The sequence below is a fragment of the Impatiens glandulifera genome, chromosome 7 (genome assembly GCF_907164915.1).
Source record: "Impatiens glandulifera chromosome 7, dImpGla2.1, whole genome shotgun sequence".
NCBI classification, from domain to species: domain Eukaryota; kingdom Viridiplantae; phylum Streptophyta; class Magnoliopsida; order Ericales; family Balsaminaceae; genus Impatiens; species Impatiens glandulifera.
This window is the reverse complement of record NC_061868.1, coordinates 49,800,223-49,820,601: the sequence shown is the minus strand read 5'-3', so window position 1 is coordinate 49,820,601 and position 20,379 is coordinate 49,800,223. Positions and strand designations below refer to the sequence as shown.

At 29.9% G+C, this 20,379-nt stretch overlaps 2 protein-coding genes across 2 annotated transcripts; both read left to right on the top strand.

Annotated features, from left to right (window-relative positions):
• The first annotated feature begins 867 nt into the window (after window positions 1-867).
• Window positions 868-5,117, top strand: LOC124945450 (importin subunit beta-1-like). Its single transcript, XM_047485895.1, has 3 exons — window positions 868-1,029; window positions 1,875-4,294; window positions 4,372-5,117. Exons 2-3 carry the CDS (start codon window positions 1,881-1,883, stop codon window positions 4,568-4,570), a joined length of 2,613 nt encoding a protein of 870 aa, XP_047341851.1. The 5' UTR covers window positions 868-1,029; window positions 1,875-1,880; the 3' UTR covers window positions 4,571-5,117.
• A 13,481-nt stretch (window positions 5,118-18,598) lies between these two features.
• LOC124910152 (bidirectional sugar transporter SWEET4-like) lies at window positions 18,599-19,627 on the top strand. The gene is made up of 5 exons (XM_047450768.1): window positions 18,599-18,641; window positions 18,721-18,757; window positions 18,835-19,213; window positions 19,282-19,404; window positions 19,493-19,627. Exons 1-5 carry the CDS (start codon window positions 18,599-18,601, stop codon window positions 19,625-19,627), a joined length of 717 nt encoding a protein of 238 aa, XP_047306724.1.
• Window positions 19,628-20,379: the final 752 nt, after the last annotated feature.

The following is a 20,379-nucleotide window of genomic DNA, read 5'->3' as shown; positions in this document are numbered from 1 at the left end:
TCCATATAATATGAAAATTCAACTGAAATATTTCATTAAACTTATCTGTGTAGATGTTATTTTTCTGTGAAACTATAAAATAACGGTATAGAAATGTATCTCAAAGTTTATATCTACTTAATACATAGAAATGTCAATATATATATATATATATATATATATATATATATATATATATATATTTAAGATAAGGTATAGAAATGTATTTCAAAGTTTATATCTACTTAATATATAAAAATATGAATATATATATATTTTTTTTAAATAAGAAAAACTATTATAACACTTATAAGTCACAATAATGCCACAGTGAAAATGACTTAATATCACGAATTCGTGTAGCTTTGATTTTTCACCATTCCACTTTTGAGATTATTAATGAATCGTTTCATTACAAAAAATAATAAAAATGGTAAGTTCCTATATTTTGTAAAAAGAAAATTCAGTTTAATGAAGAAGTATGCTTACTAAACAAAAACAATAGTATACTATTCCAGATTAATAGACTGACAAAGTATGAAGAATGTGTATTAAAATTTGTTAAGAATTTGTATTATATTATTAGTTTCAACTTAACATAATTTTGTTATTATTATTTTAAATTTAAGCATACAAAATTAATATAAAAAAAAATGAGACATGGGATGAGCCAATTTTATTTATATATATTTTTTATTTCTCATTTAATTTCTTAGATAATTTCAATAAAATAGATAACAAAGGAGTAAGAATTCCCTATTCCAACGCGCCTCAGGATCGCGCGTTCTTTTTGAGCCACTCACCACCCTCAGATCGTAATCGCACGGCCTAAATCCGTCTCCACTGTGGCAGCAGTAATTTGAAGAAAACCCCAATATAATTTGGAAATCGCCTGCCTGCGATTCCTGAAGCTATTGGGCTGAAGAAGCTGATTTGCCTACTTCTTTCTCTCTAGGGTTTCAGAAACGCCGCTCGTGTTTCCTCATCACTTTCCATTCATTATTCTTCTGTCTGCGTCCAGCGTCCAACGGCCAATTCCATCGATTATCTGTAAGTTTATTGACTTATATTACTTTTGCTAAAACAGTTCATTTATGTATGTATAGTCTTGTTTTCCTGCTGATTCAGCTCAGTGCCGATCTTCAAACGTTTTGGGATCTGGTGTTTGTACATTTTGATTGAGCACTGTCCGAATATGCGATGCTCAATCTTTGCTTTTGTGAATTGCAGTGTGTGGAATTGTTGAATTTTCATTATGTTAGATTGATCTGGTAAATAAATTCAATTATTGTTTTGGGTTCGGACGGAATTTGCCTTTGATCGACACTGATTACTACTGATCGAATTCAATCTTATCATGTCTAGAACCTTCTGGAAATTGTTTATTCAAATTGGGTTGATCTCCATTAAGTAATCCACTATCAAGTGGGACACAATAAATGAGATTAATTTATTGGAACTTACTTGATATGTGCACTGTTATTTTTGAAATATAGTTTCGGGTGTTGATCAAGTGAATTTAATTGCAGTCTCTAGCTTTTGTTGATTTCTGCTCCCTGAATGGTTAATAATTGATTTGCTCCTAGAAATTTGTAAACTCTCTTTTTCATTTCCATCATCATGAGTTCCTGAATTTTCATTTTAGTTTAAGTTGCAGACATGCTTTTCAACATATCGTTCTATTTATCTTCGACAAACTTCGTTCATGTGTTCTTTGTAATGTTTTTAAGTGTGTTTATCTAGCATTTTAAATTTGTATTCTTGTATCATTTGGTTGCACAACAGTATTTAGTTTAATTCTTCAAAGTCTTCATATTGCTGTAGTTTCTGTGCTACTTAAATGAGTGGTTATTATCATAATTATTGTGTATATTGATTTGATAGCTATTTGTCAGGTTCAAATGGCAATGGAAGTCACTCAGATACTTCTGAATGCACAGTCAATTGATGGGTCTGTGCGGAAGCATGCAGAGGATAACCTGCGCCAGTTTCAAGAGCAAAACCTTCCAACTTTTTTGCTTTCTATCTCCGGAGAATTGGCAAATGATGAAAAGCCCGTCGAGAGTCGTAAACTAGCAGGTTTAATCTTGAAGAATGCTTTGGATGCCAAAGAGCAGCATAGAAAGTTTGAATTAGTACAGAGATGGTTGTCACTCGATGCTTCGGTAAAGGCACAAATTAAGTCATCCTTATTAAAGACTTTATCCTCTCCTGCCTACGAGGCTCGCTCAACAGCCTCGCAAGTCATTGCAAAAGTATCTGGAATAGAGCTTCCTCACAAACAATGGCCAGAACTGATAGGATCTCTCTTGTCAAACATTAACCAACAGTCAGTCCATGCCAAGCAGGCAACCCTCGAGACTCTTGGATACTTGTGCGAGGAAATTTCTCCTCAAGTTATAGACCAAGACCAGGTGAATAAAATCCTTACTGCCGTCGTTCAAGGAATGAACACCTCAGAGGCTAGCACTGATGTGAGACTTGCTGCTACAAGGGCTCTATATAATGCCCTAGGATTTGCTCAAGCCAACTTTTCCAATGACATGGAACGTGATTATATCATGAGAGTTGTTTGTGAGGCGACTATTTCTCCTGAATTGAAGTTACGTCAGGCAGCTTTCGAGTGTTTAGTTGCCATAGCATCATCTTATTATGACAAATTAGCTCCTTACATACATGATATATTCAATATTACTGCAAAGGCAGTGAAGGACGATGAGGAGCCCGTTGCTTTACAGGCCATGGAGTTCTGGAGCTCTATATGCGACGAAGAGATAGATATCTTGGATGAATATGGTGGTGAATTCAGTGGTGATTCTGAGATTCCTTGTTTTTACTTCACTAAGAAGGCACTACCAGCTCTAGTTCCTATGCTTCTGGAGACTTTGCTGAAGCAGGAAGAGGATCAAGATCAGGATGAAGGAGCTTGGAATATTGCGATGGCGGGGGGAACGTGCTTGGGTCTTGTTGCAAGGACTGTCGGTGATGACATCGTTCCTCTTGTCATGCCTTTCATTCAAGAGAATATAACGAAACCCGATTGGAGACAGAGAGAAGCTGCAACGTATGCATTTGGTTCCATTTTCGAAGGTCCTGCACCTGACAAACTCGTTCCACTTGTTGACAAGGCTTTGCCCTTCATGCTCAATGCACTGATGACCGATCCAAACAGCCATGTGAAAGACACAACCGCCTGGACCTTAGGAAGGATGTTTGAGTTCCTACATGGTTCAGCTATAGAGACATCGATAATCACTCCTGCAAATGTCCAACAGATAATCAATGTTCTACTCCACAGCATGAAAGATGTCCCAAATGTCGCTGAAAAGGCTTGCGGCGCTCTCTATTTTCTCGCACAAGGTTACGAGGATGTCGAATCAACATCCCCGTTATCCTCTTACTTGCAGGAAATCGTTCAATCTCTTTTAGCTGCGACTCATAGAGAGGATTCTGGAGAATCACGTCTTCGAACTGCTGCATATGAAACCTTGAATGAAGTTGTTAGGTCATCCACGGAGGAAAGTGGGCCCATGGTAATGCAACTAGTTCCTCTGATTATGTTGGAGCTCCACCAGACGGTTGAAGCCCAACAGCTCTCTTCTGACGAGAGGGAGAAGCAAAACGAGCTGCAAGGACTTCTCTGTGGATGTTTGCAGGTCATTATACAGAAGTTAGGCTCGTCCGAAACTACAAAGTATGTTTTTCTGCAATATGCTGACCAGATGATGAATCTCTTCTTGAGAGTGTTTGCTTCTAAGAGTGCCACGGCACATGAGGAGGCTATGCTCGCGATTGGGGCTCTCGCTTACGCTATGGGTCAGGATTTTACGAAATACATGACAGAATTCTATAAATATTTGGAAACGGGTCTTCAGAATTTTGAAGATTATCAGGTGTGTGCAATCACAGTTGGTGTTGTGGGTGATGTATGCAGAGCGATTGAGGATAAGATATTGCCTTATTGCGATGGAATAATGACTCAACTATTAAAGGACCTATCGAGCAATCAGTTGCACCGTTCTGTGAAGCCTCCTATATTCTCCTGCTTTGGCGATATTGCTCTGGCTATCGGAGAGAACTTTGAGAAGTACTTGATGTATGCAATGCCCATGCTTCAGGGAGCTGCTGAACTATCCTTTCACACATCAGATGCTGACGAGGATATCGAATACACTAATCTTCTGAGAAATGGGATATTGGAAGCCTACTCTGGCATCTTTCAGGGATTTAAGGGATCACCTAAAACTCAGTTACTGATGCCTTATGCACCACATGTTCTACAGTTCTTGGACAGTTTGTATACAGAGAAAGACATGTGAGTTTCACTCGAACCATGGAGAATTTACCTTAGTAATTTATTTGATGATTTGATTGATGGTGTTTTGTTTTCAGGGATGACGTGGTGAGTAAGACTGCAATTGGAGTTTTGGGAGATCTAGCGGACACACTTGGGCCCAACGCCGGGCCTTTGATTCAGCATTCTGTATCAAGCAAAGAGTTCTTGAAGGAATGTTTGACATCGGAGGATCATTTGGTGAAGGAATCTGCGGAATGGGCTAAGTTGGCTATAAGTAGATCGGTTGCCTTTTGAGATTTGAGTGAGTCTGTATATTCCGGTCCTTGCATGCATGCATTTTGGTCTTTTTGTTTTCATACCATGAGTCTGGTCATCGCCAATTTTGGAGGCAATTTCCAAGTTTAGCATATGTTCCCTTGTTGGTGTGTCATCACTAACAACAGGGTACATACAACAGTACAAGCATGCATTCGGTTGAAGGGGAAGGAGGTGGAGGCGGCGGTTTGGTTCTATAGCCAATCAATTGAGCTGAGCCGAGCATGGTCAAGAGTCTATGTTTTGTTTTAATATATGCCCATAACGACCATGTGGACAGCAATGTCAGTTGCCTCTCCTCCATATCTCGATTGGTCGGTCTCGTTTATACATGTTTATTTTTTGTGGCCTTTTGCAACTTGCAAGTAAGCATTGTGGAAATTGTTGCATATTTTTAGTTTTTAGTTTTCATTTAAATCATATTTTGTCTGGATTTTTGCATCATTCATGTACACTCTTCCAGCATTGTATTGCAGCAAACATGCTTGTGAACTGAGTTCTTTGTTCATTCACATGGATATGGTCAAATGTTTTTTTGTCATCCACATGGTTGTGTTTCATATATTAATTCATGTGTTGGTCTTTTTGAGAAAATCCTTCAACTGTAACATTCTTTTTTTTTTGTCCCCAGATGTAACCTTCTGTTATTTGCTTTCCAATTCTTTGTGTTAAATGTGTATAGCAGGTTATCTTTCTGAGTTTCCAATTTTTTGTTTGTTTGTTGGTATTTTCAACTAAAAAAGTTCATTTCAAATAATATGGTTTGTAAACTAGTTAATTGTAAAACAGACAATTATTTGATATAATAAGTATATTACAATATAAAAAGTTATATTTATAAAATTAATTATACTAATTTATTTATTATAATAAATAATAATCTTATTTTAATTTATAAATATAAATTTATTTTTTTTCAGTTCTAAAATTTAAAATTGTAAAAATTTATATATTTAAGAAATTACAAATTTTAATTGCATTAGTCAGTCTTATTTTAATTCATATTGTTTTTTTCTTCTTCTGAAAAGTCCAATAAAAATCAATTCAGGTTGTAAACTAGGCCCAAAACAAAGTGTCTTTAATTGTCCAAGTGATTGGACTTTAATATATTTTTGAAAAATAATATTAATATATAATGATTCTTTTTATAAATAAAAATGTTCACATATTTTTATTAATAAATTTAGTACGATAATTAATGAGTTAATTAAATTATAATTTATTATAATTGAATTTTAAAAAAAATGTCAAACAAGCTCTTACATCTTTTCCCTTTTTTAGTTTTAATTGTTTAAATTAAATCAATAAAAAGAGCATATCTATGTTTGGCTTAGATGTCTTTGATATATATATATTTTAAGGTAAAAAAACAATATGTGATGACCTTTTAATTTTCTAAGTATTTTTAATTTATATTTTATTTTAAAAAATAACAAAATTCATAATAATTTATTCGTTTTATTTATAATTTTTTTTTTTTTAAATTTTAAGTTCACCCTAAATTTTTTTAAACTAATTCCAATTATATTAATGAATTTTTTCCTTCGTCATACTCAAACTACATTTTATCCGTCCTTATTTTACTAACTAAAATAACTTATATTTACAAAAATAAATAAATAAATTTATTACTATATATATTAACAATTTTTAAATACTTTTACTCAAAAACACCAACACTAAACATTTTAAATTAAACCAAAGTTGATGTAAATAACCCCAACCAAACAAGGTCTTAGCAATTATTTGGCATGACAACGGCTTGCTTTGTTATTTGTGCTCCATTTTGAAATCGATCTTTAACTTCCTCCAACTAAAGTGTGTCTTGCTTTAACCGATTGTTGGCCGTTTTCATCATTTTTTGTCTACAAACAAAACAGGGTTTAATTGTACCATTTCTTTGTACAAGGACCATTTGTGCTCCTTTAGACAAAGTTTTAGGGCTTTTCTCTGAAATTCTCCTAAAACATTATTAGACATTATTTCAGTTCTATCCAACTTCAAAAAGATTAGACCTGCGCCCAAAGTAGATGAAGACAGTCACTTTACTAAGGACCTAATACCTAGACCTGATCCTATTGTTTATGGTACTAATGTTATCTTCAATGATATTGATGTAGGAAACTTGTTAAAGCCTAGTTTGATTCCCAAAAACTCAAGTAGCACCCATGACCCAACCAATCATCAAGAAGGATGAAACTGAATCAAACTGAGCCTAAGATGAAAATTGATAAGTTGACAGGCAAAAACATCAAAGCCATTGAAACTGGAAATGATATGACTGTATTGGGACGGTTGCAATCCATGGATGGTTTGTTTAGCTAAAAATAGAGTATCTTTACATGTGATCTCAACTTATTGTCCTTTGGCCCTTCTACTTTTATGTCCCAAACAAAGTGCTGCTTAGACTTGACCCTCCTCCTCTTACTATGTCATTGTCAATATTATTTATCCCCATCACAAAAATCAATAGTAGGTCTCTCTTTATAACCCCTCACATGGACACTGTTATATTGTTTGTAGAAACAATATTATAAAACTATTTGGGTTATAGGCTATTTAAATAAATCTTAATTTGTGATTTTTAATGTGGGTTCTTTTATAGTAGATCTTTAATTTATTTTTTTCAATTTTACAAAACTATAATCTTAAAATTTTAAGTCGATAAATCGAGATAAATTTAAGTCGCGGAAACATACATGGATTTGTAGTGAAACGGTTCATGAAATTGTTATTTAAATCTTCTATCGATTTTGAATTTCTCAATTATGGATATTGATCTTTGATGAAACGATCAGACTGAAATATCTAATGTGAGGTTTAAGTTTTTCAACTATATATGGATAGTACTTGAGTATTTTTAAGAGTGAACGTGCATTTATCTTTAGTTGGATAGGTTAACATAATACATTAATTATCTATATGGATGAGAGACATAACCATAATATACTTATTTATTATTCATTTATTATTGGGTCTATCAACAAAGTATAATATAATTGAACTATTTGGATTATAGGCTATTTAAATAAATTTTAATCTATTTAAATAATATTCATGTGCTTGATGTTAAGAAAGTGTGTTTTTTTTTGGAATTTTTAACCAAATTAAAATATATTTTTTTTATTTCATTTTATTTGTCTTATTATTCATTTTATCTATTTAAATAACAAAATACATTTTTATTTAATATCTAATCTCTTATTTATTTAAAGGGTAAAGTAGTTAATAAATTCTAAAAAAACTAATTTAAAAAAAATCAAACAAAGATTTTATTCAAAATCCAGATAAAACTAAAAAAATTATATATCAAACAAACTAACTCTTAGAGTATTAGTATATAATATATATATATATATATATATATATATATATAATAAAAAGTATATAAATGTGAATGAAAAAATGTTGTATTATGACTAGTCGTTGTTATATGTGTCAAGAAGAGGTTCAATTGTCCACTCATTTATTTTTGTATTGTCAAGAGTGACTAGTATTTGGAGTCTTTTGTGGAGTATTAATTAATGAGATTTATTGGATGATACCCAAGTCCTTAGGTAGTTGTTGAAAAGTTTGAATTGAGGCGACTGATATGGCAGACCTACATATTTGGGTTACCTTTCCAATTATTCTTTGGTGGACTATCTGGTTTGAATAATCTTTAAGGGTGTATTTGATAATCCTGGAATTGGCATTGGAATTGGAATTGGAGGGTCCAATTCCAATTCTTATGTTTGTTAGACACTTTAATATTAAGAATTGGAATTGGAATTAGAATTCCAATGGAATTCAATATAGTGTAATTTGATAGTTCTCAATTCCTATCTTTTTAGGTCGGAATTGTAATTCCAAATTAACACGTTTTTCATGTTTTTAACATGTTTAACACGTTTTTCACACATTAAACACGTTTTACACGTTCTAACACGTTTTTTACACGTTTAACATATTTTTATATTTTGGCACGTTTAACACGTTTTTGGCACGTTTAACACGTTTTTGGCACGTTTAACACGTTTTTGACACATTTAACACATTTTCACGTCCTTGACACGTCTAACGCATTTTTGACACGTTTAACATGATTTTCACGTTTTTGACACGTTTAACACGTTTTTGTCACGTTTAACACGTTTTTGTCACATTTAACACGTTTTGACACATTTAACACGTTTTTCACGTCCTTGATTTTTTTAACACGTTTTTGACACGTTTAACAAGTTTTTCACGTCTTTGACACATTTAACACGTTTTTGACACGTTTAACATTATTTTCACGTTTTAAACACGTTTAACATGATTTTCACGTTTTTAACACGTTTTTGACACGTTTAACACGTTTTTGTCACGTTTTTGTCACGTTTAACACGTTTTGACACATTTAACACGTTTTTTACGTCCTTGACTTTTTTAACACGTTTTTGACATGTTTAACAAGTTTTTCACGTCTTTGACACGTTTAACACGTTTTTGACACGTTTAACATGATTTTCACGTTTTTAACACGTTTAACACGTTTAACACGTTTTTTATATGATGGCACATTTTGCACGTTTTGGCACGTTTAACAAGTTTTTCACATATTTAACACGTTTTTGACGCGTTTAACACGTTTTCACGTTTTTGACACATTTAACACGTTTTTACGTTTTGACATGTTTAACGCGTTTTCACGTTTTTGACACATTTAACACGTTTTTTTTACATTCTTGACACATTTACCACATTTTGACATGTTTTACACGTTTTTACGTTTTGGCACGTTTAACAAGTTTTTCACATACTTAACACGTTTTTGACACGTTTAACACGTTTTCACATTTTTGACACATTTAACACATTTTTTTACGTTTTTGACACGTTTACCATATTTTTGACACGTTTAACATGTTTTTCACGTTTTGGCATGTTTAACAAGTTTTTCACATGTTTGGAACGTTTAACACGTTTTTGACACGTTTTTGACACGTTTTCATGTTTTTAACACGTTTAAAACGTTTTTAACACGTTTAACATGTTGTTGACACGTTTCACATGTTTTTTTTACGTTTTTGACACGTTTGACACATTTTTAACACATTTAACACGTTTAACACGTTTTTCACGTTTTGGTACGTTTAACAAGTTTTTCACTTATTTGGCACATTTAACACATTTTTGATACGTTTAACACGTTTTTACATTTTTTATAGGTTTAACACGTTTTAAACCTATCAAAACGTGTGAAAAACATGTTAAACATATTAAAAATGTAAAAAAAACATATTAAAAATGTCAAAAACATGTTAAATGTGCCAAAATGTGAAAAACGTGTGATAAAACGTGAAAACGTGTAAAAACGTGAAAAACGTGTAAAAAACGTGTTAAAACGTGTGAAAAACGTGTTGAAACGTGTGAAAAACGTGTAAAAAACATGAAAGATGTGTGAAAAACTTGTTAAAACGTGTTAAAAACGTGAAAACGTGTTAAAACGTGTAAAAAACATGAAGACGTTTGAAAACGTGTTAAAACGTGAAAAACGTGAAAAACGTGTTAAAACGTATGAAAAACGTGAAAACGTGAAAAACGTGTGAAAAACGTGTGAAAAACGTGAAAAACGTGTTAAAATGTGTAAAAAACGTGAAAATGTGTTAAAACATGTAAAAAACGTGAAAACATGTAAAAAACGTGTTAAAATGTGTGAAAAACGTGAAAACGTGAAAAACGTGAAAAACATGTGGAAAATGTGAAAAACGTGAAAAACGTGTTAAAATGTGTGAAAACGTGTAAAAACATGAAAGATGTGTGAAAAACGTGAAAAACTTGTTAAAAACGTAAAAAACGTGTTAAAACGTGTAAAAAAACGTGAAAACGTTTGAAAACGTATTAAAACGTGTGAAAAACGTGAAAAACATAAAAATGTGTAAAACGTGAAAAATATGTTAAACGTGTGAAAAACGTGAAAACGTGAAAAACGTGTAGAGAGAGAAATGGAACTTTTGTTTTGAAAAACGTTTGAAAAAACATGAAATACATGTGGAAAACGTGAAAAACGTGTTAAAATGTGAAAACGTGTTAAAACGTGAAAACGTGTAAAAAACGTGTTGAAACGTGTGAAAAACGTGTTAAAACGTGTGAAAAACGTGAAAACGTGAAAAACGTGTGAAAACGTGAAAAATGTGTGAAGATGTGTGAAAAACGTAAAAAACGTGTGAAAATGTGAAAAACGTGAAAAATGTGTAAAATTTGTGAAAAAATGTCAAAAACATATTAAACGTGCCAAAACGTGAAAACATATTTTAAAAGTTAACATTTTGAACCGATATTTTATTATACAAACATTGGAATTAGAATTAAATTACAATTCTATCATTTTCCCAAACATAGGAATTGGAATTGAACTACAATTCTATCATTTTTCCAAACATAGGAATTGAATTGTAATTCAATGCCAATTCTCATGGAATTGGAATTAGAATTCCAATGCCAATTCTAATTCCAATTCCCCCTCATCAAACACACCCTAAGATCTTTTTGAATTATGGTTATTTAAATAATCTTGTTATGAAAAGTTAGATTATTGAAGTTGGTTAAGTTATTTAGGGATTTTATCCAAAATTCAATTACAACCTTTCTTCTTTTATATCAATCAAATCATTATATTTATTAAACAAAATATTAACTTATCTTTTATTTAAATATAATGATTTATTAAAATAATAAAAATATCAAACTGTTTTTTTTTTAAACTAGTTCTTATCCCAAAATACAACAACCTCAGATGGAGCTCTCTCTTTTCTATAAAGATTAAAGTTTATTAATATTTTTTTCTCTTTTAGCATAACAGTAATAAGAGATATATATCCAATTTTTTAACCAAGCGTTAACAAGAAAAAATATTTTTAGTCTCCACGAGGTACTGAGTTCGAGCCCGTCAAACGGTATGTTCTGCGCCTAGTTATAAAAATTTAAGTGTTTGCGAGCTATGTGCTCAACCCGCGGAGATTTACCGCAATCCAAAAGAGAAGCGGAACCAGCTTTCTAAAAAATAAATTATTAATATTTAATTGTAAACACTAAAATTCTACCCACCCAATTTATGAATTTAAAAATAATTATTTTAATTATTTTTTAATAAATAAAATCAAGATTATTAACTCGAATGTCAAACCTAATCAAACATTAATTAATTATTAGGATAATTTAATCCTAATTAATTAAAGATAATTAATTTGAGATAAATGTTGTACTCATTTTTTTCTCAAATTAATTAATTATTTAACCCAAAAATATGCAAAAATAAAATAAATTAACAAATATGTGTTATATTTATTTTAAATATTGTGTATATTTTTATAGATTTAAAAATAAATCCAAATGGTGAAAGAAAAATCAATTTCAAATAAATTCTTAAGGTTTAAATAAAATAAATAAATTTGTAATCGGGAGTAGGTGAAATCCATAAGGATTGCTGCAGCCGAAACCACAATCATCGGATAGGCGTTGAATTTTCATCCAACGCCCAAGAGCTGCCTACATCACTCGCTACAACGAAAGGAGCGCGCTTCCGCGAAACATAGGATCAGCTAACGCATGCTCCAATGTCGTTAGTTGAAACGCGACGGAATGCCCAGTCGCAGATGGAACGCGGACAAAACGTTAATGGAGCGTTCCACGTTCGAGTTTACGTCCAAAACAACGTCGTTTCACGTCTGGTTTGTCTTCTTCCTCTCGCGACGACAAAATTGATAAGAACGAATCTCATATTTGATTTGTCAAAGATGGAGCTTCGTCAATAGTCCATCATATCGGCTGAATCGAAAGCTCAAATGATCACCCTACCACTGTGATAAATTCGAAGGCAATAGATGACCTCTCAAGCCCTCAATAAAAAAAATAGAAATGTGCCAATAAAGTTTTAGCTTCTGGATTTTCGGAAATTTCATATAAGGCCTTAAAAGTCGGATATTGACATCCCTAAAGCTTCCATAGGGTCTAATGAGTATTCTTCAATCTTTGGTAAACTTTCAATCACCTTTTAATTCAATCTTACAATTTGAAATTGAAATTTTTATATTTTAGTTCTCATAAGTTTATATACTGCCTGATTGTTAGATTTCTTAAATGAAAAATGACTACATGATCATATCTAAGTTTTTTTTTTAAATTAGAATTGATCAATCAGTCTAAAACAAAAACCTCCAAATTTTAATTTAAAAATTTTCAAAATCGAGTTTTCTGTTCTTGAGTTTTTGTTCCGGAATAGAAGCCCAAAAGACTTCTTAACATGTTTCTAATATTGTTTGAAACTTATTTGGATCATGTTTGATCCATCCCGATCATGTTTGATCAAAATCAATATTTTCATAAAAAAATGAAAATTTTAAATTTTAAACTAGTCCAACCGAGAGGTTCGACCAAGGTTTTTTAACCTAGGACCGAGAGGTTTGATCGAGTTTTTAAAACTATGACCGAGAGGTCCGACCGAGGTTTTTCAGCCATGACCGAGAAGTTTAACCTAGGATCGAGGAGTCTCACATCTGACCGAGAACTCTAAAACTTATGACCGATGAAGTTAGCTCCAAACTAACCCAATACCGGTGGTTTTCGCACCTCGACCGATGGACTTCCACACCCCGACCGAGAATCTTAAGCTAGGACCGAGGAACTTCTGACCCATGGGCCAGGACTGAGGGTTTTTAACCCCGACCAATAAAAATGCACCTAAGACCGAGGACACCGGTCCTAGGGTCTGTTTGGTTGCATTTTTTAATTTCCATTTTTTTTTTGTAATTTTGGGACTTCAGACCATTTTCTAAAAATCCTTAAAAAATAGAAAATGATTTCAAAATATTTTTTGAATATTTTCCACAAAATATTTTGATAAGGGCTTATTTGAGATTTATTTTTAAACTCTAATGTCTTTTAAATTGATATTCTTGGGGTATTTTTCTCCCTAGTCATCATCAATATGTATCAACATTTAAATATTATTGTTACAATTTTAAATACACAAAAACTTGTGTATGTCTAAGACCGAAAGAATAATTGGTTAAAATAAAACGTTATACAACCAATTTTTAAAAGTCAATATTTTATAAAGTATAGACCGTTTATAAACGGGTACGGAGGATGAAGCGCGAAAGCCATTTTCTAAATATCACCAAACTTCGAACTAAACGAAAATATTATAAAAAATACGTTTGTACACTTTTATTGTCAATTGACGACTCTCTGTTTCAAATAAATAATCTTTTAAATTAATTATTTTTAATTAATTTAAATTCAAATTTCGAAAATCAAATTTTAATTTAATTATTTAAAATTTAAAGAATTATTTAAATTTGAATTCAAATTAATTATTTTTATAATTAATTTTATACGTGTCAAATTTTTTTTAAATAATATTTTATTTTAAAAAAATTCTTTTACACGTAAACCGATGTTAAAATTTCTCAAACCTTTGAAGTATTAGTTTTTTAATTATATTAATAAAATAAAATATTTTGATTAATAAATTAATAAATTTGATAAATGAGATATATAAGATGTTAAAGTATTTAAATAACAACATAATTATTTAAATAAGTAATGATAGTGGTAGAAGATTTATATATATATATTTTATTTTTTTATTTTTTTTGTAGAGAATGTTGTGTAATTCTATAATTAAATTGAGAATACAATAGAAAATATAATTTTTAAATTTTCATTTCACTCGTAGAATGACTTATTATTTATATAATAATGTTTTTTTATAAAAAATTTACAAGTCTATCATAACTCTAAATAACCCTGATCATCAAATACCTTAATTTTTAAGGAGTTCCATAATTTCATCATGTGCTAGCTTTTCGGTGGAAACAAATTAGGAATTTTTATTTTTAGTTGATAGAAAGTCATGTAATTGTTTATATATAAACATTGATGATGATTGTTATAATAATTTTAATAAAATAATACAATTTAAAATAAATTATAATATTCTAACTGTGAATAATGATAGTAAAACTTAAAAGATGTTCTTTTACCTTCTAAGTTCTAACATGCATTGACAAATTATTAACAAAGTCAATTTATTTTTCAAAAATAATAATGTTTTAAAATAAGGTCAGTGATTAATAATTCTGTTGTCACACATAAATAACTCATAATAGTCACAGTCAAATGGTAATTTATTGTATTGGGACTCTCACTTCTGTAAAATATTAAAGAAATAAAGATAGTGACATTTACCGAAGACTCTGGAAACAAACTAGAATTGGTTGTATTTCATATTTTTATTAATGAGATAAAATGATGACTTATTCTATAAGATGATAGAAATTTAAAATCAATTTGAATTTGGCTAAACAACATTTTAAACACTATAGAATTGGACACAACAATAATTCAAGCAATTGCTATTCTAGGTATCTCTTCATGATTGACATTTAAATAATTTATTTATCATTTGATTTGATTTTAAGTTATTATATATATGTACGTTTCTTTTTTATGTTTTCATGTAAACATGTCTTGATCTATAATGTCAATTTACATACCCATTTTCAAGCATTTGAGATTGTTTTGGGTTCATTTCTTACTCTAAATAAAGTAAATAAAATAATTATTTACAAAATTATACCAAAGTAAATTCAGCTGGTTTGATCTTAATTGGGTTGTTTAATTATTTTTAACTTTTTTTTTACCCAAGTATTTTAAAATAATATTTAAATTTCTCTATTCATTAAATAAAATATTATTGCTTTATTTTTTTTTATTTTTTTTTTTTTTTGGTATGAAACTTAAAGTTTTTAAATAAAAGAATAAGTTAATAGTTAACTCGTAAATAAATAAATAAATAAATTCTAAAAATATATTTTTTCTTCTTTGGAATAACAAAATCCACAATTAATCTTCTATTTTTTATTAAACAACATTTTAAATTAATTGAAGACTAGATATTTTCAAATAATCCAAAATGAAACAAAGTTCTAACTGAAGACATATTACTTTTTATTTTCATAAAAATAAGTATAATATTGAATTCCTTCCTTTAAAATTTATTTTATTATTTTTCCAGAACTGTAAAATAATTAAGTAGCTGGAGTGCTGGACCCACAATGTCACGAGCTTTTTTAATTGAACTGAAAAATATAATTTTTTAAATGATCCGAGTGTGCCATATCATTCATAAATTAATTAGTGTATTAGAGACATGCCAAACATGGGTAAAGTGATGAAGAAAAGTTTATAAAAAAATATACATTAATTGGCTCCTTAGAATAGTAGATTAATACTCATAATCCAAAAAGATTACCCTCTAACAAAAATGTACTAATTTTTTTAATTTTTTTTTTTTATATTTGTTCAAAACTAGCACGACCTGTTTTGATTTGTTTTGATTGTGAATAGTGACTATATAGAAGAATGGAGAGCTCAACAAGATTTATGCATTTTTTTATTTAATTCTTTTTAATGTTTTAATGTTAAAAATAAAAAGTTATTAACATAACTTTTTTTTAAAATATATTAAAGATTTAGGTGGATGAGTCCAAAATTTAGGAGAAACAACATATTTTGAAATTTTGTTTTCTATATCGTTTTTTACTTTAGGATATTTTAAATGAAGAAAGTATAAATTCATTATTTTTTTTTTATCAAAATATTATGAGAATGTGATACTATCATTATATGTTCATGCTTATGTCATATTAAGTTTAACTTTTAACCGAGTGATCCCTTGGTAATAAAATGCGGATATTTTCAGTTTATCTGCGATGTTCTGGTTTTTTAGTTAGTTAGACTTCTGTTTCTGGTTAAATGATTAAGTGTGTTTGCAAATTAGGTATTTAACCCGTGAGAATTAATCGCACCCGTGAGAATTAATCGCATCCTAAAAAACAAACGGAATCATCGTTTTAAAAATAAAAATTAGTCCGAGTGTGTATTATGTTTGGAGTCACATCACTTTTGAGAATTAACCATTGTCTTTATAATGGTAGATGTGATGACAATAAAGACATAACACCAACCCCTTTAAATATTATAGAGTAACTAAATAAACAATGATATAAAATATCTATTACAATAAGTTAAAAAAATAAACTGTTCATAACTAAGATCATTAATATAGCATGAATTTTATAAAAGAGAACCGCTTCTTTCTTCCTCAATAAAATCAGGCGTGGAGAGTGCCTATGAAATTCATGGCATTTACATTAATAGCTTTGTTTGATGTGTATTTTTCAGTTTTTTTTTTTTTGAAATTTTACCAGGTGTTTTATAAATTATTGTTCTATCATAGTTATTTTCTTAATCTTTCTTTTTGAATTATAGAGAATTAACATCAAATTTTAAATAATAATAATTTAATAAATTAAAATCTAAACCAACAAAAAGTGGTACAAAAAGACAAGATACCCTAACTACCTAACCAAAAGACAATTTTTTTTTTTTTTTGAAAAATAACCATTCAAAAACTTAATACTGTTTCAGACCACATACATGATAGTAAAATAATTTTAAGGCACGGAATACCAGGAATTTAATTTGATCCCGAAGAGTTTGACTTTATAATAATAAAATATATTTTATAAATTAAAACTACAATTGTATTCTGTAAAACCAATGGTTCTGCCATGCAAGAGGACCCGTGTCTGTCCTCTCTGTACACCACTTTATCGTCTTAATTGTTCAAAAATTTATTCGATTTAAATAAATAAACAATAAAACTTAATACATAATAAACTAGTGATAAATAAAAAAAAATATTTTGATATTTTTAATCATTTTCAATATCTTAATTATATCTAACAAAATTGTATAAGATAATGACTTAGAACTTGTTTGACAGGAATTTTTAAAACAATTTCTTAATTATTTTAAAAAAATTGTTGATGGAGTGATTTTTTTTTTAAAAAATAACTGAGTATGAAATTATCAAATTGGGGCTCCTTATTAAGGACCAATGAAGATTTCAGACTGAATCTTTCATACCTCACAATTTAGACTATTTAGTGTTAAAGTTATACAAAAATTAATTAGGTTTTGTTTTAACAGTTTTAAAAGTAGTTAACTTATTATATACGTGTTATTTATAAATAAATAAAGATTTATATCACTAATTTAACTATTCAATTTTAGTAATTTGAGATTTTGACTATTGATTTTCTGAAATTATTTTATCAATATATTGGCCTAGCTAATAGTCAAATTAAAGCTCATTATTATGGGTTAATTGAGATTTCAGACATCTTCTTTCAAACCTTATAATTTAGGGTTCAACGAATTGAATATTTTAATTATTGAATTTTATAGAATTAGTAATCAAAATCCTTAATTCGTTGAAATTTAATAATTAAATTAGTGACATTAATATTTTATTTATTTATAAATGATAAGTATATAATAAATTAAGAGTATTTGAAACTATTAAGTTTTGTAAAACTATAACACTAAGGAGCTCTAAATTTGTGGTATAAAAGAAGATATTTGAACTTTGGCCCTAAATAAGTACCCCAATTTAACAATTAAGCTAATATATATTAATCTATTTAAGTTTTTTTAATATAAAAAAATCCTTAAAATTATCAAAATTATCGATAATCATTAATTTTTAAATAACCCAATCTCAACCCGAAGAACCCTTTGATAATATACCTTCTCACCTTTTAAAAAAAACCAATATCACTTTTTCAAATGTAAATTTTGAAAGAAAAAAAAACAATATCACTTTATCAAATGTAAATTTTGAAAAAAAGAAAAAATATGCCTAGGGTTCTCTTATAGACCTATAAATATTCTATTCACGAGTGGCTAATATCTCAGGTCTGATCACTTCTTCCTCATCTGACTTAACTTAACGTATTACTTAGTTTGCATTCAAATCAAATTGTGTACATGTGTTTTCCTCACCTTTACTGCCCAATACATGTCGTCCAGATGAGAGAGATCCAGCTTTCAAAATTTGTCTTTTAAATTCACTCATTTTTTCATCGAAATTACAACACCCAATTCATCTTCTCTCAAGTTCATCGCAAAAAAATGGTTTCTCTTGAAGAAATTCGCACGGCCGTCGGACTTTTAGGTCAGATTTATCTATACATGCAAATGATCAATTCATCTTTTCATTAACTAATTCGTTTTTTTCATTTCATCTTCCTCAGGAAATGTAATTGCCCTTATGTTGTTCATGTCTCCAGTGTAAGATATATATCTTGTTTAACTTATTACTTAATTAATTATATGCATGTTTTAATTTTAATTATGTATATAAACAGGCCTACTTTTTTAGCTATATACAAGAAAAAATCAGTGGAGCAATATTCCCCGGTACCTTACATAGCTACGATTGTGAACTGCGCTTTGTGGGTGGTTTACGGGTTGCCTATTGTTCATCCACACAGTTTACTCGTGGTTACAATTAACGGCGCCGGTTTTTGCATCCAGCTTATTTATTTGTTCATTTTCGTAATTTACTCAAACAAACGGATGAGGCTCCGTGTCGTGTCGGTTGTTCTGGCTGAGATGGCTTTCGTGGCGGTTCTCGCTGTCCTTGTCCTTAATCTCACTCATTCCACCAAACTCCGGTCGACCATCATCGGTAGTATTTGCATGGTCGGAAATATTTTTATGTACGCCTCCCCATTATCGGTCATGGTAAGTAAATGTTTTTTTTGTTTATTAAACATGTTGTGAAATTAATTATTAACAAAAACATATAACAGAAACTGGTGATTACAACAAAAAGTGTGGAGTATATGCCGTTTACTCTTTCTCTAGCTACGTTTGCTAACGCTGTCTGTTGGACTATTTATGGAACCATAACGGATTTCGATCCAAACATTGCTGTAAGTTTATTTGAAATCAGAAATTTCAATTTCATTTGAATTTAGTGTAATCTTGTTTTGGGGTTTGAGTTTGGGCTTTGTGTTGTAGGCACCTAATGGACTGGGAATACTATTTGCGGTGGCCCAACTGATAATATATGCTATCTTTTATAAGTCCACTAAGAAGAAACTAGCAGAGGAAAAGATTGGGAGGAAGAATACAGAGATGGTGGCGGCTGTCTGAAATCTTAGTTTAATAATAATCTATAGTATAAAGACTTGGTTTCTTTCTTAGTTAATGCAATAGGAAGGAAAAATGAATGTTAAAATTATGGGCTTATTTGTGTTGGGCCCAAAATTTTATGTACCAACAAATGTTTAATGCTTTTCGCATCTCTATCTATATATCTATCTTTTTATTTATTTTGATTGTTTTATTATATTTTTTTAATTTTATTTTCTTGATAATATCGGTTGTGAAGGATTATCTACTGTTTAGGGTGTTTTGTTTTTCAGCTTGCAGGAACGGTGGTTGATCTAATGAGAGGCATGCATGTTGTGTTACAAATCGGTTAACAATGGTGAGTTTTCTTTTGAATATAACTTGTGAAGAACAAAATTGAAAATGACTCAAACAATGTCTTTTGAACCTATCTTTCAGATTCGATTGGACCAAAGGAAATCCAGCACCAAGATCTGGTAACGATGGTTCTTCGATCAAATCTCATCTATATTGGTGACTATTGATCTAGATCAGTTTAAAGGTCTTGATGGTTTGTCTTGAATGTTTACATTCTTGTCACTTTTGATGTTAGACCTAAACTTTCAATTAAGGTCATCATAGTTTCTTAAGCTATGTATATTTTTGACGATTGTGTTCGATGATTAGTCCTAAATTTATTTATTCTTGTTTTTATGGTTGAATGTCAATAGTAACAGAATATATTTTTTTGTGTAATATAACTTTCTACTACTTTTCCCTCCAAAAAAAACTTT

What these genes read in the sequence shown, in the direction of transcription:
- LOC124945450 (XM_047485895.1), top strand. Translation starts at nt 1,881, where the DNA reads ATGGCAATGGAAGTCACTCAGATACTTCTGAATGCACAGTCAATTGAT. An exon ending in TTGTATACAGAGAAAGACAT is followed by an intron (nt 4,295 to 4,371) that starts GTGAGTTTCACT and finishes TTTTGTTTTCAG; the next exon opens with GGATGACGTGGTGAGTAAGA.
- LOC124910152 (XM_047450768.1), top strand. Translation starts at nt 18,599, where the DNA reads ATGGTTTCTCTTGAAGAAATTCGCACGGCCGTCGGACTTTTAG. An exon ending in ATGTTGTTCATGTCTCCAGT is followed by an intron (nt 18,758 to 18,834) that starts GTAAGATATATA and finishes GTATATAAACAG; the next exon opens with GCCTACTTTTTTAGCTATAT. An exon ending in ATTTCGATCCAAACATTGCT is followed by an intron (nt 19,405 to 19,492) that starts GTAAGTTTATTT and finishes TTTGTGTTGTAG; the next exon opens with GCACCTAATGGACTGGGAAT.